The sequence below is a fragment of the Electrona antarctica genome, assembly GCF_951216825.1.
Source record: "Electrona antarctica genome assembly, chromosome: 3".
NCBI lineage: Eukaryota > Metazoa > Chordata > Actinopteri > Myctophiformes > Myctophidae > Electrona > Electrona antarctica.
The window spans coordinates 36,143,660-36,160,751 of NC_136808.1; the positions used below are offsets into that span (position 1 = coordinate 36,143,660).

Consider the following 17,092-nt stretch of genomic DNA (forward strand, 5'->3'; position numbering starts at 1 on the left):
CGATAAATAAAACGCAGTTTGGGGCAGTAAAATAACATGTGACTAAGGTTGCATGGGGAGACATGGCATCGATCGCACTCGTCTGTAACATTTGGATATATAGTGGACACTCTCGCTTTAGAATAATGGACTCGGTGTAAAACCTTGAATTGGATTAGACTGAGACGAGCACAGGAGGTGGTGGAACTAACCTTGTCGATTGCCCCATCCCACCATTACTGAGTTAGTGCGATACCCAATATAAACTTGGAAGAGATGTTGTGTCTAATTTGTAAATATCTGAAAAGGTGTGATTGGGGTATGGAGTATATACTGTAGTGCTCAGGGAGGTGAAACTGGAAAAAGTGCCCTCAGTGTACAAGTCCCGGAAGGTCTTAATACCCTTAAGCTTCCATATGGAGAATTCCTCGTCTAATAAAGAAGGGGGAAATGCATAATTGTTCTGGATGGGGCCCTGTATGGAAGCAGATGTGAAGTTAAAGTGACGAATCTCAAACTCTGTACTGTATTGTAGTGTAGTGTACTGTGCTCTCACTGCTCTGTATAACTGTACTTTACCATGTGGGTCCCGGGAACATCCAGACCCCCAGGAACGGCCGGGCTCGGTTCGGGTGAGCCTTCCCACGTCCGGAACGGTCGAGAAATGACAGAGTAACCGTGTTGCAGCTTTCCGTGCTCGGACAGACACAGGGACACAGGGACACGCATACATACGTATGGGGACACACATAGCTGCGTAATGGAGCGGAGGCACCGCTCAAAAACATTTTGCCATAAGTCTAATCAATCACATGTTTGCTTAGGGGCATACCATAAAGGCTGAATGGCAATGTATTCATTCTGGTAAGTGTGCCTGCTGAAAAACTGGTAAGTGTGCCTGCTGAAAAACTCTGTCTTGCATTAACTCATGTATCTCAAGTTCAACCCAATATATATAGCACCTTCAACATTGTACATTGAACTGTCATATTGCCATAGTTAGAGGTGGTTGGAGTTACTCTCCAACCACCAAAACAGGGAACTGTATCTGTTCCTTTCAGCGCAATCTTGCACAGATGACACAGAACTTCTGATACTATACCATAATAACGTATTTCTTTATCTTCTCTAATGAAGACGCACTACACGTCTATAGCTGTTATTTTCAGTATGTATATGGGACAATGGAAGTTCTCATGCATTGTTCTTGGCCATCAGAGGGATTCTGTTGTTGGTTGAGTGTTTAATTAAATGTCATGTGTAATAGCGGTAATTACCTTTTGATTTGACTTCTACTACTCAGGACGTCTGTTGTATCTGTGGTGACCAAGTGTTTTCTGTTAATTGAGTTGAGAACTTCATCCAAGCTTTTCATGGTCTAACTGGCCAAAAGAGACAAAGATAGAGAAGAGACAGAGCGGCAGAGAAAGAAGTACGGAGTCTCTCTACTGAGTACTTGTACGGTAGTCTTGACAAGTTGAGTTGTTATGAGTTGAAATGTTAATCCCCCAAATCACTGGACTGATTCATGCAGCCAGTAGGCCAAGGGGAAGCACCTCTACCTGGGTAGGCCATCTGGCCTGGTGAAATGTTGTGCTCCGTCCGCATTATAGTTTTACAATAAAACTATAAAGTGTTTGTTCACTCTATGGCAGACTACCTGTAGTATTAGGCCTATTGTTTTGAACTCTCTCCAGTAGGTCAGGGGTTCTCAACGTTTTTGGCCGGGGACCCCCGGAAATGCTTTGGCAAAGGCTCGGGACCCCCGCCCCGCCCCCTCCCGACCCCCAATATAAATTGACTGCTACAATAACCTTAACCCATTTTGGGCGGGAACCCCTTTTGGTGTTTTAAGCATTGTTATAATTTAGCTATTGAAAAATAGCAGATCTACAAGCTCATAGCGCGCCACCGAGTGGCGCGCTACGAGCTTGTAGGTCTGCTATTTTAGAAAAATCGTGAAAATATTTTTTTTTTTTTTTTTTTTTTTATAATTTGGGGACCCCCTAAAATAATTTGGCGACCCCCCGAGGGGTCGCGACCCACGGGAACCCACGAGAACCCCTGCAGTAGGTGAATGGGGAAACTGGGCATGTGTCCAGTGGGGGATCATGAGCAACAACACATTAGGCCAAGGATGGTGAGACAACAGCACAAAGGATGGGCAATGAGGGGCCAGAATATGAGGCCTGAGCTCAGTCACTGGTGCAGATGAGACACAAAGACAGTAAAAAGGCACGGTCAGCAACTATACCATGAGAAGCTCTGACTAAGCAGGAAAATGGGATGGCGCCACGTGATGTTAACGGCTGGTGTGGTTTTTTTGGTTGGTTTGTTTGAGATGAGATAATTTTACATGACCTCCAGGGGGGTTAATTTATCCTACCAGCATAATAAAAATTCCATACTGTGTTACTTTGTTGTTCTAATTGTACATATTCACTGTAATAGGTGGCACATTAGATCAATATCAGTATTATACAGAGGGTTAGATACACTATGTTAGTTTAGTTGCATTTTGTTGTGTACGTTTTCACACAAAAACGTGATGTTTTACTTTACTTTACTTACAGCTGATGATGAAGCACCTCTGCGTGATTGCAATCTGTGTTTGTTGTTTTGTTGCAAAGTACTCTCTTTCACGCAGTGTTTACAACTTTAACTGCATGTTCTGGGTGTGTTGTAATAGGCTAGAAGGGGATTTCCAGGAGGACCCCAAGTCAAACCCATTCAATTAAAGGGACACTTCACCCTTTTTGCAAAAACACATATGTTAATGACGTGTAGAAGATTTAGAACACTTTCCTCTGGGTCTTTATGTGTGTAATATGTGGTTTTAGATATTTTAGATTTTAGCAGTGAGCCCAATGTCTATGATGTCATCGACACTGGGCTCACTTGGGCTCGGATTTTTTTATTTTTAAATCTTTTGAAATGATGCAAAAGGCTTTTTCCCCGTGACCCATACAAATGGATCCTGCATGTAACCCATACAACCCAAAATTGTTTTGGGAAACAATAAGATGTCGACAATCATGAATGAACCACAGCACATCAGCAGGTGTGTGTAAGAAGAAACTCTTTATTTAATGTCATTATTCAGACTTCTTCATAGATAGCTGTCACTCACGTTTCAACAGGACATTGGTATTGTTGTACACAGTATTTCTGTAAACATTAGTTCAGGAAAAACCGCGGCCGTCTACATTTGTGCGCGGCAAAGTAGCCTGGGATTTTACACTGAAGAACAACATCTCTACATAGTTTATCTTAGTTTATTCATACATTGAACACCATGTTGTAACAGTGGACATTTACGTTTAAAATACTTTACATTCACGTTTTGTTATAAACAATTTGATAAATACAAGATTACATTATATATATACTGTATATATACACACACCACACACACATATACAGTATATGTATATAATATGTGTGTGTATACACACACACACACACACACACACACATACAGTATGTATATATACGTGTGTGTGTGTGTGTGTGTGTGTGTGTGTGTGTGTGTGTGTGTGTGTGTGTATGTGTCTGTGTGTGTGTGTGTGTGTGTGTGTGTGTGTGTATGTGTGTGTGTGTGTGTGTGTGTGTGTGTGTGTGTATACATATATATATATAACATTTTCTGTTCGCATACATTGAATTCTCTTTTCTATGTGTGGCTCTCTTCTTCCTGCCAGTAGGGTGATATTTATTAACAGGTTCAAACTTCATTTCCATCCAGAGAAATATGAATGAACAGAACAGAACAGAACAGAACGGAACAGAATATAAATTGTAGGTTGTGCGTACATGGGTTTGGCACTTTGATGATGGTACTAGATCCTTCAAGGTAACTTACTTAATAATGTATCGTTGCTGTCTGGTTGAAACCTCATATACCCACAAACTGCTATTTTCCAGGATTAAATTAGAAAATATAATACTAATAATATGTTTGCCAATTGTGTGTGACACTGTAGTATAATGAAGTAGGCCATACAAAAAAGTTGAAGTATGGATGTACAAGGCTCCCGGCCGACAGTGACAATATGCTCCAAAGGAATAAAGACAAAATGGAGTCATAACCTAATATACTGTACGAAAGAAGAGACATTTGAAATAGACAATTGTCAGCCCTCCCGTATACACAACACATGGAGTACTCAACAACCCCGATCACACATCCACACACACACGCACACACACACACACACACACACACACACACACACACACACACACACACACACACACACACACACACACAGTCACACAGTCACACACACACACACACACACACACACACACACACACACACACACACACACACACACAGTCACACAGTCACACACACACACACACACACACACACACACACACACACACACACACACACACACACACTCTTTGGAAGGATATTCCTCACTGGCATTTACCATACAACAATGCTTTGGAAAATAAAACACACACGCACACGCGCACGCGCACGCGCACACACACACACACACACACACACACACACACACACACACACACACACACACACACACACACACACACACACACACACTATTACATAACATTGTGTAACAGTTATTGTCATTTTGATTGGATGGGTTATCCAGCTTCAGTCTACTGGGTAAGCAGGCACATTCTTTACTGACCACGAAGAGCTGAACATTACCTTTGTTTTGTCCTTGCAAACTATAATGAAGCTTGGCAGCTATGCTGCAGTGGTTCTCAACCTGTTTTAATCGCAAGGACCCTCAGTTTGATATGCATTAGGCCACAGACCCCCATTCCATTAATTGTTTTTCCACTGGGATCACAATCTTCACAGTACAATCCTTAGTGTTTAATGGTATAACTCTGGGAGTGTACTTTTTTTTTTAAACCAAATTGCTTCCATTTGAACACCCCTCAGAGTTACAGACCTGTAAGAGTCCTTTTGGTTCCTAACTATCAATTTGGCTGGGGACATCCCGGAACCCCCTGATTGAAGGACCCCAAAGGTGTCCCCAGAACTCGACATTGAGAACCACTGCTTTACCGCAGTTTAAACAAAACAGAGGTTTTGTTGTATAACAAAACAAAAATATATAAAAGCGAAAACATCTACACTAGGCTTAAATCTCAGTTTGAGAAAATGACGTAGCAAACCATATGAGGTGAAATTATATTTGTGAAATGTTCTTCTTGACTTATTATAAAGAGAAGAATGACTGGTAGTGGTACACCCAGCCCATTTCAACATGCACTTTTTTATTTTTTTTCCCTTTTCTGTAACATAAAGTGACACAAAGGCTTAATTATATCAAGCCAGTTTTCAGATGCTACGGAGCTTGATCTTGCTGCACTAGACCGGGGACTATTAACCACTTCCCCAGAAAACCTTTCGCAGGAAATAGCAGATCGACAACTTCTGCTCTGCTACAAGCCGGTCGATCAGCTATTTTCAGCGGAAGCTTTCCCCACAATAACAGAAAACAGAAAAGACCCTAGCATAGAGCCCTAAGGGACTACCGCAACCATATAGGGTTTAAGTAGTTAAAGGACTCAAGGTCACTGAAGGGGTCAAACAGTAATGCCTCGTTTTATACTTTGCTGTAAGACTGTGTCGCCTGCCCAAAAAACTAAAAAACTAAAATGAAAACGTGTTGTTTTCGGTGAGCAACGCGATCGTACGACAACGTATAAATAAGGCTTTAAGCCTACAGACGAGCTGTGATTCATATCAGTTTGGTTCCTGAGTAATAAAGCCAGACTCACACTTCGTTGCACAACGGCGTCAAGTGATGGAAAAACCAAACAAAAAAAACAACAACCCACAAGCTCACAATGTGTGGCGGATGCAACACACTGTGAGGTTGTATAGGTCATCTGAGTGTGAGGATGCGTCGTGCAACGGAACATAAATTAGGCGTAATGGGGTTTTTCTATTCTGTCCTCCTATTGCAGACTGTGTGAAACATGGAGTGTCTAGCTTGATAAGGCACTGACACAGTTAAGCCGCTCGGCCAACAGAACACCAAGAAAAAGTAGTTTTCTCCCAACATTAACATACATTAACGTGTACATTTACTGTACACAGCCATATTACAGGGACAAGGACAAAATATATTTTTTTCATTCATTCTAAATTATCAAAGGTTCAAAGTCAGAAATGAATAGGGCTCAAATTCCCTAAGTAATAGCCCATGCAGGGAATACAAATTTGGTCCATTTGTTTTTCTTTTTTAGTAGCCCATTCTGACAATAATAAAATCACAGCTTACACAAAATGATTGTAAAATATGTGTGGAAATGGGGGAATGGGATTGCACCAGTATTCAACACATGGACTCCAACAAGAAATATTTTCACAATATAAAAAAGTATGGGGTTGAAATAAAAGTGCATGGTAGCTAAATGAGTTTCAAAGAAAAGTCATAGATAAATCAATGGAGGCTTGGAGGGCAAAGGAAATATCTTGAGGCAAGAACACAACTCCAACACACCAGGTCTCACAAAATGAGGATGAATTCTTGATGTCTGCTGTCAGATGGTCAACCAGTGCTTCAGCTGGAAGACAAACAAACATGGAATATTAGGTCTGTCTTATATCTAGTTGATTCAATTTTAATCAGTCAGATGCCGGTGTGTCAAATACATTTTCAAGGCACAAACAACTGAGGATGCTCAAGACTTAACATAATAAGCGTTTCAAGTAGAGAAGAAGGGCTTACTGTGAACTGCCGGATGGTTTTGCCCTCTGCCACCAAATGGTGTTCATGTTCAGGTGTGATGCAATAGGCTAACCTCTGCAACAACAGCAAAACAACAAACAGAACAGAACATCACATGGCATCACTCCCCAGCTCTTCTCTTCTGACACACAGATCATATCTTCAGGTTTTAAATAAACTACACAAGCTCTTTAAATCTCTCTGTCACAGTCCATGTACCTCCAAAAACCATTAAATATTTATCTGGATGTTTTGATGCTTGGCTGAACGTGTGGCATCCAACTGCGTATAAGCGGCTGATGGCTGTCAGAGATTAAGCCCATTCTGACTGCCGGCTGAATTCCACTTGGTGCCACCCACAACTGTTGTGGTCACTTAATCGAGTTGCTGTGCGTGTGTGGACGTTTAACAACATAATGGTTTTTGTATACGTTTTACGTACATACTATTTTAAGAATGCACTTTTACTTAAATAGCTCTATTTTCTGATAGCAATCATTGCTATACAATGTTTGTTCAGTAACAGGGGTCTCCCTCGTCTCTCTACTGTAGCTCAGAAAATACATTTTAAGGTCATGATACCAATTTGATCCATTCAGGAGAGAGAAGTGGAGAACAGGATACAGGATAAACCAGTAGAATTGGAAGGTACTAGGCTATGAGACATGAGCAGACAAAATTGGAAGTGGAAGATTATAAAATTGAAGCTGACCCAAACGAAAAATGTTTGGGCCTGTTAGACGAAGTTCAGGGTTTAGATCGCATATATATTTCGGCGCAGTTTCCTCCCGCTGGATGAAGTTACTCATAAATGGCCCGTGAGCCTTAATGCTGCACCATGGGAAGTGCCAGCGTGTTGAGGGGAAACGGCAGCATACGGTAGTGTCAATTTGAGCCTGGCTTGACTGTTGAGGGATCTAAATAGCTCTGATGATAGCTTTGAAGATTAGAATCGTTCAGCTCTGCTTTGAAGCCATCATTTTGCATCTGTTCTTTGCAGCGCCAGAAAAAGTTAATAAATAATAAAGTTAATAAAGAATTGAGACAGCTATATACCCACTATAGATAACACCATTGTACCATTGTATGGCCTGACATACTGTACCATGGGTTAATATGGTTTGTATACCGTATGTCCTGCAAACACAACAAAGGGTGAAAGAATCTGACCACATTAATTACAAAGTAAACAATACCATTGTTTAAAGGAGGAAGGCGAAAGTTATTGTAGGAGCCGAAGATTCATTTTTATTATGCCATTCTATGTGATCATTATAATATATAAATGCCTCTCGTACTTGCCAGGCTATGCATTATTTCGATGCACATGGACACATATTTATTCTCTGAGTTACAGTATGCTGCACTGCGTATGATACAGATTTTCTTTTGTTTTTGTTTCAGTAGTGTTCAAGAAAAGAAAAAACATGCTTGGGTGATACTAACCTGTTTAAAATTTCCGGGCATGGAGGCGAACTTGTAGATGGCATAGCCGGGGACAAACATCATAGATGACATGGCTACACCCCAGCCCACTATGTTGGCCCATGGCGGAAACTTGTACTCATCATAACTCAGGTCTGTAGATTTCACTACACTTGCTATCACCACAAACTGGAAGAGAGAAGAGAGAAGGATCACCTAGGTTCACATCGAATTATCAAGTACATTTTAAGCAAAAAAGTAATGTAAAAATGCAAGAAAGACAGAAAAGACAGATTTTGCGCTCTCATTAGAAGGCAGGTGTAAGTGCCATCCAAACGTTTCTCTAGTAATTTGTTTGAAAGAGTAGAATCGGCTCAACGTTCGTCCTAAAAAATGTACTTAGTTTGAACATCTTACTAAGCTGGGATGACCAGATATTATGCATGTCATTGCAGGCTGACCAGGCCATACCCTTCCTAGTTTGAAAGTCCTTTTGGGAAGAAGATATATATGAACCCAAATACTTGTAGTCAATACTAGTCATCAACCTGTTTCAGAGAAGTGTTGTTAAGTCTTTTTATAATGTGGTTATAGTTGGATTGGCATATATTTACGTATTCAGTTTTCGTCTCGTTGAGATAAAGACCAACACAGTTGGAGGCCTGCTCAAGAGACTGAAGGAGAGCCTGAGCGTACTCCAAGGATTGACTGATAAGCGCGATGTCATCAGCAAAGTCAGTGTTGGTTAGGTATTTAGCAGGATGACGAGAGCTTCTCCACTCTTTTACGCTCTTAGTAAACGATGACACTGAATGACAGTGGAAACAACAGGACCAGAGCCCGACTCATAGACCAGACCAAACGTCCCTTTCATCATAAATGCTTCTCTGTCCAGCTTCTTAGGTAATTAATCTGAAAAACATTATTAATGAAACTGAATTGAGTTGAGTTGAGCTGAACACTCTTTTGGCAGGGGGCACAGTTACCCTCTGGGGTCTGCACATACTGTAATAACTATGTTTTCCCCTCTTATTAACCCCAGTCACCCGTTGCAGACGGAGTCCACGACTGAACTCTGTCCACCTCAGTCCCCTGAGAGCAGGACGAACGGGAAACGTCATTAGCTGTTATGTATCATAGAGAGGTCAGGGTCTCTCTCTTTGCTCCCCAACTGAATACCAAAGGCCACAGTGTTGTCCATACAAAATGTCAACCTTGATAAGGCCAAAGTGTTAGTGTAGCGCCGTCCTGCCCTTGTACTACTTCACTTGGCTTGGTTACTGCATACTGCGCTAATGAGGGTGGAATCTTTCTCATGATCTTCTGGATCGGACTAGTGAAGAAACACGGGGAAGGTTGCCGTATATTAGATTAGTCAATGGGTGGCTCTTCCAAGACAGATTTTGCGCTCTCATTAAAAGGTGGGTGTAAGTGCCATCCAACCGTTTCTCTAATTTCTTTGAAAGTGTCCATGTCTCGGAGCCATAGAGTAGAATCGGCTCAACGGTCGTCCTAAATATTTTTTAACACACACACACACACACACACACACACACACACACACACACACACACACACACACACACACACACACACACACACACACACACACACACACACACACACACACACACACTCTCACACAAACACACACACACACACACACACACACACACACACACACACACACACACACACACACACACACACACACACACACACACACACACACACACACACACACACTTCACCCAGCTGATGGCTGCTCAGGTGGTCATGATGAGAGCTCAGGGATAAGCAGTAAGGGGTTAAGTGTCTTGACTCTTGCTCATGGACACGTAGACATGGCCTGGCCGGGAGGTGAACCAGTGACCTTACGATTACCACAAAGCTATGGTAGCTTTGGACATTCAACGTTTGCGCCTGACAGTGACCATATAGTAGATGACAGCACCCTCACTAGGTGGTTTGCACAATGCAGAGTGTTAAAAGGTACAGTTTCACCCAGAAGAAGAGCTATATTGTGTCGACACGTTGGCTACAAGTTGTACAACCTTTTCTCAGAAACAGAAACAACTATATCTCTCGTGGTCAGCACCTCCTCATTACTGTTGTGCGCTCCTGTTCCATTGTTTGCCTAAAAGGTACAGTCTCTACAAGCATTGTTTTTACAAAGTACTATATATTAAATATGGCATATTTTGGCTTTAATAAAGGGTATGCGCGAGTGGCAAAGTGAGTTCAACGTCACTTAACGGCATTTAATGCAATCAAATTTTGATTTGATTTTGATTTTGATCTCTTTTAGCCTTTCGGCTAATCTTCCAAGAGTCCAGTCAGGAATAAATTAAAACATTACAAAATACATTGCATTTCAAAAATACATTACAAAATACACTGATGCTAAAAGACAACAGTCAAGTATTACAGCGTAACAAAAGTGCCTATACCTCTAGTCACTCACTCATCCGCACACACTGGCACAGCACAGACCTATCTATAGTGGACTCAGATAGGATTCTCTGGTTGGATGTATGGGCTGTCAATGTCAAGGTCAGGAAGTAGTTTTTTGACTACTACATTTTTTAATTCTGATTATTGGTGTCGTCATTGTCAGTCATTTCTATGTGTATTTAAGTTTTTCTTGTATCTCGTATCTGCCCCATGATAATATCATTATAATATCATGCTCACCAGTAGAAACGCTGGGCTGACAAATTTCCAACAGAGCCTCCAGTAAAGTCCTGGCTTGAATCCCATCATGCGCTCGATATCCTCACTGAAGCGATCCACACCTGGAGGGGTCACACACGCATGCACGCATGCTATTTTCACCATGCAACCAAGCATAAAATGACTTGTCTTTTAGTTCTACTGGATCTATTCTCCACTAGCCTGAGCTAACGCTAGACATTTCTGGCCTAGATGGGAGGGCCGCGGCTCAGATTTACGCACACCCTGATTGGTTCACTGATCTGTCCGTCAGCCCCGGTCTCTCCCCCCCCCCCCAGTGCAGCACTGTTATTGTGTCGACCAGAAGCAGAAACCACTGTTCCCACTATTTTGTAACCCATTTTTCACCCGTGTCAAATGTGATCCTGGGCTCTACACACCCTCCGCCAACCTGGGGAGAGCAACGTACTTGAACTCATGCTTCCTTCATGCATGAGTGGGCGACTGTGGCTCAGGAGGTAGAGCAGGTCGTCGAATGATCCATGGGTCGGCGGTTCGAATCCTGGCTCCTCCTGTCTACATGTCGAAGTGTCCTTGGGCAAGACACTGAACCCCAAATTGCTCCTGATGTGCTGGTTGGTACCTTGCATGGCTTCCGTCGCCATCGGTGTATGAATGTGTGTGTGAATGGGTGAATGTAATGCACAATCTATGTAAAGCGCCTTGGATAAAGGCGCTATATAAATGCACCATTTACCATTTACCATTTACCATGAGTGTCCAAGTCGCTCCTTTACACTGACAGGGGGGAGTTTCCCCCGGTTTGACGTAGCACGTGGAAGGAACACGTTATTCCAACCAGTTCCTTTCCCCTCCATCAGGCGCCCCGGCTGGCCAGGGGGAGGCAGTTTAGAGACCAGGATTACTGCATGTTTTTTGTGAGGGTACTTACCCTAGGGGACACGGGGAGAACATGCAAACTCCACACAGAAAGGCCCTTTCTGATGATGCGGAGAAGAGAACACGCCGCCAGCACCCACATCAATCCCAGGACCTGAGAATCGATCCCAGGACCTTCTAGCTGTGAGGCGACAGCACTACCGACTGTGCCACCGTGCCCCCATTTTTATTTATTTTTGTCAGTGAAAAAAGGTAGTCGACGAACATTTTTCGTACAGCCTAGTTTTAGTCGACAAAATCAACACTGCATCCGGCCAAGCCGGAGGCACCACAGATGCATGGAACCACTCTCCACGGTGGTGGTTGTTCACCCGTGCATTACTGTATGTCTTTGTGGTCTATTTCCATTATGTTCCATTATGTTTGTACTGTATGTGGATATACTTAGATGTGTAGGCGTATGTATACGAATAGAATTGACGTACATACTGTACTATATACTGTACTACTATACTATAGCACAGTGACTTGGGTTTCAGATCAAAACAAACGATCAAAGAATGAACTAGAGGCTGTAATGAAATATCTCTTGGAGATTTAACAAAACTTGGAGCTGAGGCGGAATGCAGTTCATATGTTAATATGCATGACATCTAACTTGACTCTAACTGTACATTGTTCCATTACTTTAGACAGATGGATGCCGGTCACACCCCCATTAAGTGACAACCCACATCGTTGTGGTCTGTAAAGGTCTACTTTATGTGCTGTAGAGTGGAATTTCTTACCGTAAAACCAGGATACTCCAATGGCCTCAATCAATACGCCAAACAATATGGATGTACCCGCTGCATAGTTGTCTAGCAGAGTCAGTACATAGATACCCCCCTGCACAGAGTGATAGAGAAGGGGAGATACAGAGAGAGAGAGAGAGAGAGAGAGAGAGAGAGAGAGAGAGAGAGAGAGAGAGAGAGAGTTACAGAGGAAAAGGTCAAAGAGAGGGAGAAAGTGTACAAAAAGCATTTGAAAGTCTGATGTTAATCACTACTAGCGTCCATGTTATGGCATGTCATTATAGGCTAATAGGCCTATATAAATAATAGGCCACAAACTATATACCTGTAGGGTTTTCTGTGAGATATTACAAAATTATTGGCAATGTTGACATGTTAGTCACAGCAAGATGTTTGCACTGGAGATATAATGAAGATTGTAAAATGCATGGACACAGGTCCATATACAGTATCCATTGTACATAAATTAACATTCAGAACTATGTTGTACAAAGCCGACAATGGCTAAACCAATAAAGCATTTCAATGGCCAAGAACCTGCCTCACATTGGTGAAGAAGCCATTCTGTCCGGCTGTGTGCCCTTGACACAATAGTATAACCAACCTTTAATTATGGACAACCTGAGTCTCATGCTGAGGAACTATGCTGTTGGATACATGTGGATTCTCTCTAATCTATTCAGCTCAAAACAAAAAAACCATATGAATGGGCAACTTACAGTAACCTCTCTAAAAGCATACAATGAAAACCCCTGTAATGAATCAGGTACCAATACCATGTGAATATATTAGTGACTGACTATACAGAGGAGATAAAAGAGACATCCGCTTTCTGGTTACAAAGCATCAATTGAATCCTAAATTTGATAGACCATGATGAACTGGATTGTTTTTAGACTACTTCCACCGTTTTTTAAAGGGAATTGGTACTCTAACTAAAGCCTTGTGGAATTGCAGTGCAACACGTTGCTCATATAAATGTAACCTTATGCATGAACAGGTTGTCCCTCACTCACATGTACAGTTGGAGGCCATCGATATTGTCCTTTTCTTTTTGCTGAGGTTTGCGTGATCTGCGCAAAAGGACAGTTAACCCATTTTGGGTGGGAACCCCTTTTGGTGTTTTAAACATTATGTTATAATTTAGCTATTGAAAAATAGCAGATCTACAAGCTCATAGCGCGCCACCGAGTGGCGCGCTACGAGCTTGTAGGTCTGCTATTTTTGAAAAATCGTGAAAATATTTATTTCAGAAAACTGGAGGATTTAGAAGGATTTTTTAAAATTTTGAGGTCAGGCCTAAATGGGTCAAATGATAAGGGACAATATCGGTGGCACCCAACTGTACGGTGTGCATGGTACTGTTACATAAAGAAAAACAGGAAATAAAGGTTGTAGCCTCTCTCACTTTCCCATGCACACGTCTTCTCTCTCCTGTCTAGACAAATACACACACGAATGCATACACAGCCTAGAGATGTGTGTGTGTCTGTCCTTATAGTGGCAACAATAGATTAAAATCATCTATCCTAAAGTGTAAATAAAAAATACATGTATTTTGTGAATACATTTTCAAACAAAAGCATAGAATTGTTGTAAATGCATCTGAAGTTCTGTGTGCATGTGTGCATTATAAGAGTATACAATTACAATGTATGTATAATATAAACAAAGCGAGATACATCAAGGAAGTAGGTTAACGTGACATGACGAGAGTTGTTGCTGTGAAAAGGGCATTTGCTTCCAGCTTGGCATTTGATGTGGACTGTCCAGTTTTATAATGTTGCAAACCACAGTTTTGGGGGAGATCTGTTTCAACTCATTCTCTGGTCTGAAGGCTCAAGACAACACAGCAGACTCAATATGCTCTTCTCCAGGCACTGCTTTTGATATTGGGTGATTCACATTATAAAATAATTTACTTCTAGAATAGGCTAAAAGAGGACAAAACATAATTTGTAATATTTGATTACTTCTTGTCTATAACGATAGACAGCTGTGCCTGTTAAGTTTCAGACAGATGAAAGAATGGGGTAAGATTATTGGTGACAAACCAATAATAATAATTAAATTCTACAAGCTGTTCCAGGGAAACTGTGTGGGTTTGATGGAAACCGAAATACAGTAGAAAATAACTTTACATGTACAAAAAGTTTAAATAGACTTAGTTATTGAGTAGAGAAGCATACATTTGCTTAGTAGAAATGATATCTAAGTGGAAGTTACTGTGCAAAGTATAAAAAGATTTAGTGTTTGAGTGGAATGCATCTTTAAACATTAATGTCTTTTGGAAGTAAAGCGTTTGAGAGGAATACAACTTTAAAAGCATGAGAAGTTTAACTTGAAAAAAAGAAGAATACAATGAAAGAGTGAAAGACAAGTAAAGTTTAAATTAGTGTTATTATGTTCTATCACCCTCAATGGCATTATGTAGGCTACTATACGGCAAATTCCAAATTTGGGATCATGTGACCTCTCAGATACATGATGTCTAACATTTCTCATATAAAAGGACTAACATTGACTTTCACCAAACTGGCCACAACTATGTTAATATTTAATTACAGTACATTTGCATTATGGAGCTGTTAATATTAGTGCTAGGGGTTGAGGTGGAGAGGTGAGTATTCAGATTAGCATTTCATTTTTGAAAGATAGTGAAAGATTGTGAATTTTTTTAACGAGTGTTTTTATTTGTATTGTTTTATATACAGTGGTTAAAATGGGTTGTGCACAAGCTACACTATTGCCAGATGAGATCACTTCCAAAAACCTTGAGAGGACTGATATGACATGAAATCAGTGAAAACAACCAAAAAGTGAGAAGAAGGCGAGAGAGACTAACATTAGTGATGCAGACGAGAGCGACCAGGAATGTTCCGAAGGCCGTCATGAACGTGAACAGCTTTCTGTGCCTCTTTAGGATCTTAAAGTCATCTGAGAGGCCTGTGATCACCGCCTCCATGCCGCCCATCTGGGTTAGAACATACGCACATAACACACGCACGCACGCACGCACGCACGCACGCACGCACACACACACACACACACACACACACACACACACACACACACACACACACACACACACACACACACACACACACACACACACACACACACACACACACACACACACACACACACACACACACACACCCCACAAAAACAGAATTTAGCTTCACATTTTCTGTAATCAATAAAGCTGGCTTTTTATTTCTGAAACAGAAGCCTGGATGTTTCTAAACCAATCAGAGCGTCACATCCCTTCAGGCTATGGGACGTTAGTAGCTGCGCTAGACACGGTCTGCTTTTTTACAAGGGAGAGATAGACAGCCAGCCAAGCATGTTTGCTACTACAGTACGTACGTGGCACATGTGTTTTCAGATACATATTTCAGTGTGTTGATTAAGTTTAAAATGAGTAATACACTGTCTGGATGACATTAAAAACTGAGTAGTTCTGTAATCAAAATTGTTTGGAGGAACGTGCAGATATGGGAATAAGTGAATGAAATCGATCATTTATATTCACGGGGCTTGGCTGCGTTCGTCATCATGCAGCATGTTTTCGTTCAAAGGAAGTAATTAAAATTGGCTTTTTATGGGCTTTTGATATAAAATAGACACAAATGGAAATGTTCCCATTGTTTTGGCATCTATTGTTAGGTATGACCACGGATGTGCTCTAAAAGTGTGAAAAACGTATTGTTCATTTCACAACGTCTTAACACAACGCGTGCTAACGATTACCGCAGCCTGATTACCTCTGACGCTACGCTGATAGCATTGGACGACCAACCTTTTCCAAGGCCGACAGCAAATGCTGTCTTATAGCGAGAAGCACACCGCATACCTCAAAAGAAACCTTAATTCGTCCACTCCAATTTAAAAGGGAAATTTTGCTCTTATTGAACAGAAAGCCTAGTTAGGGACCATTTTATGTCAGACGTTGACAGGCAGTTATAAAAATGAACACAAAAAATATCCTATACATACTATACACCGAATGAAAGCCCTGAATGTCTACTTTTACGAGGAAAAAAGTACACATTGATCCCATCTACCCTTCGTCGGTAATTGGCTTTTGTATGAGCTAAAGAATGAGCATAGGGACTGAGGGAACATATTGGGGCTACGTTACTACTGTTTTGTTTATTTTTTATGATGATGATGATCATGACGGATCGGGCAGATGCCAGGCGGGCAGATGAAATGATGCAAAGACGCGTTGTCATTATTTATCCATCTATTTACGTGTCTGTCACTGTGTATCGTTCCAACTCGGCTAGCTGAGTTCACCGAGGGACGGTGGTGTTGCTGTGCTGCCCCTCCAGTAACACAACAGCGCGTATTTGCATTGTTCCATCTGACCGTTGATCATCATCAAAACATAACCGTCCACCGTCCCTCGCCAAGTTCGCCGAGGGACGATACAATCCGTGATGCTTGATCTATTGTCCGGGTGTGTACAAAGGCGATTGAAAGTAATCAATAAAAACATGCGCTAAACGGAGATCTACGTATCCCGCATCGGACCGCTGGGATTCGAACCACGTAGAAAACCGGTTCTCGCATTCGGAGTGTTAAAGG

General features: G+C 41.6%; 1 protein-coding gene across 1 annotated transcript in view; it reads right to left on the reverse strand.

Moving 5' to 3' along the window:
- Positions 1 to 3,570: 3,570 nt before the first annotated feature.
- Positions 3,571 to 17,092, reverse strand: part of slc6a2 (solute carrier family 6 member 2) — a 58,743-nt gene continuing 45,221 nt past the window's right edge. Inside the window, exons 10-15 of the mRNA XM_079496167.1 lie at positions 15,345 to 15,473; positions 12,494 to 12,593; positions 10,827 to 10,927; positions 8,154 to 8,321; positions 6,708 to 6,782; positions 3,571 to 6,543 (exon numbers count right to left, since the gene is read on the reverse strand). Of these exons, the coding sequence (XP_079352293.1) occupies positions 6,520 to 6,543; positions 6,708 to 6,782; positions 8,154 to 8,321; positions 10,827 to 10,927; positions 12,494 to 12,593; positions 15,345 to 15,473 (597 nt within the window). The 3' untranslated portion in view covers positions 3,571 to 6,519. The remainder of the gene's footprint in view (positions 6,544 to 6,707; positions 6,783 to 8,153; positions 8,322 to 10,826; positions 10,928 to 12,493; positions 12,594 to 15,344; positions 15,474 to 17,092) is intronic.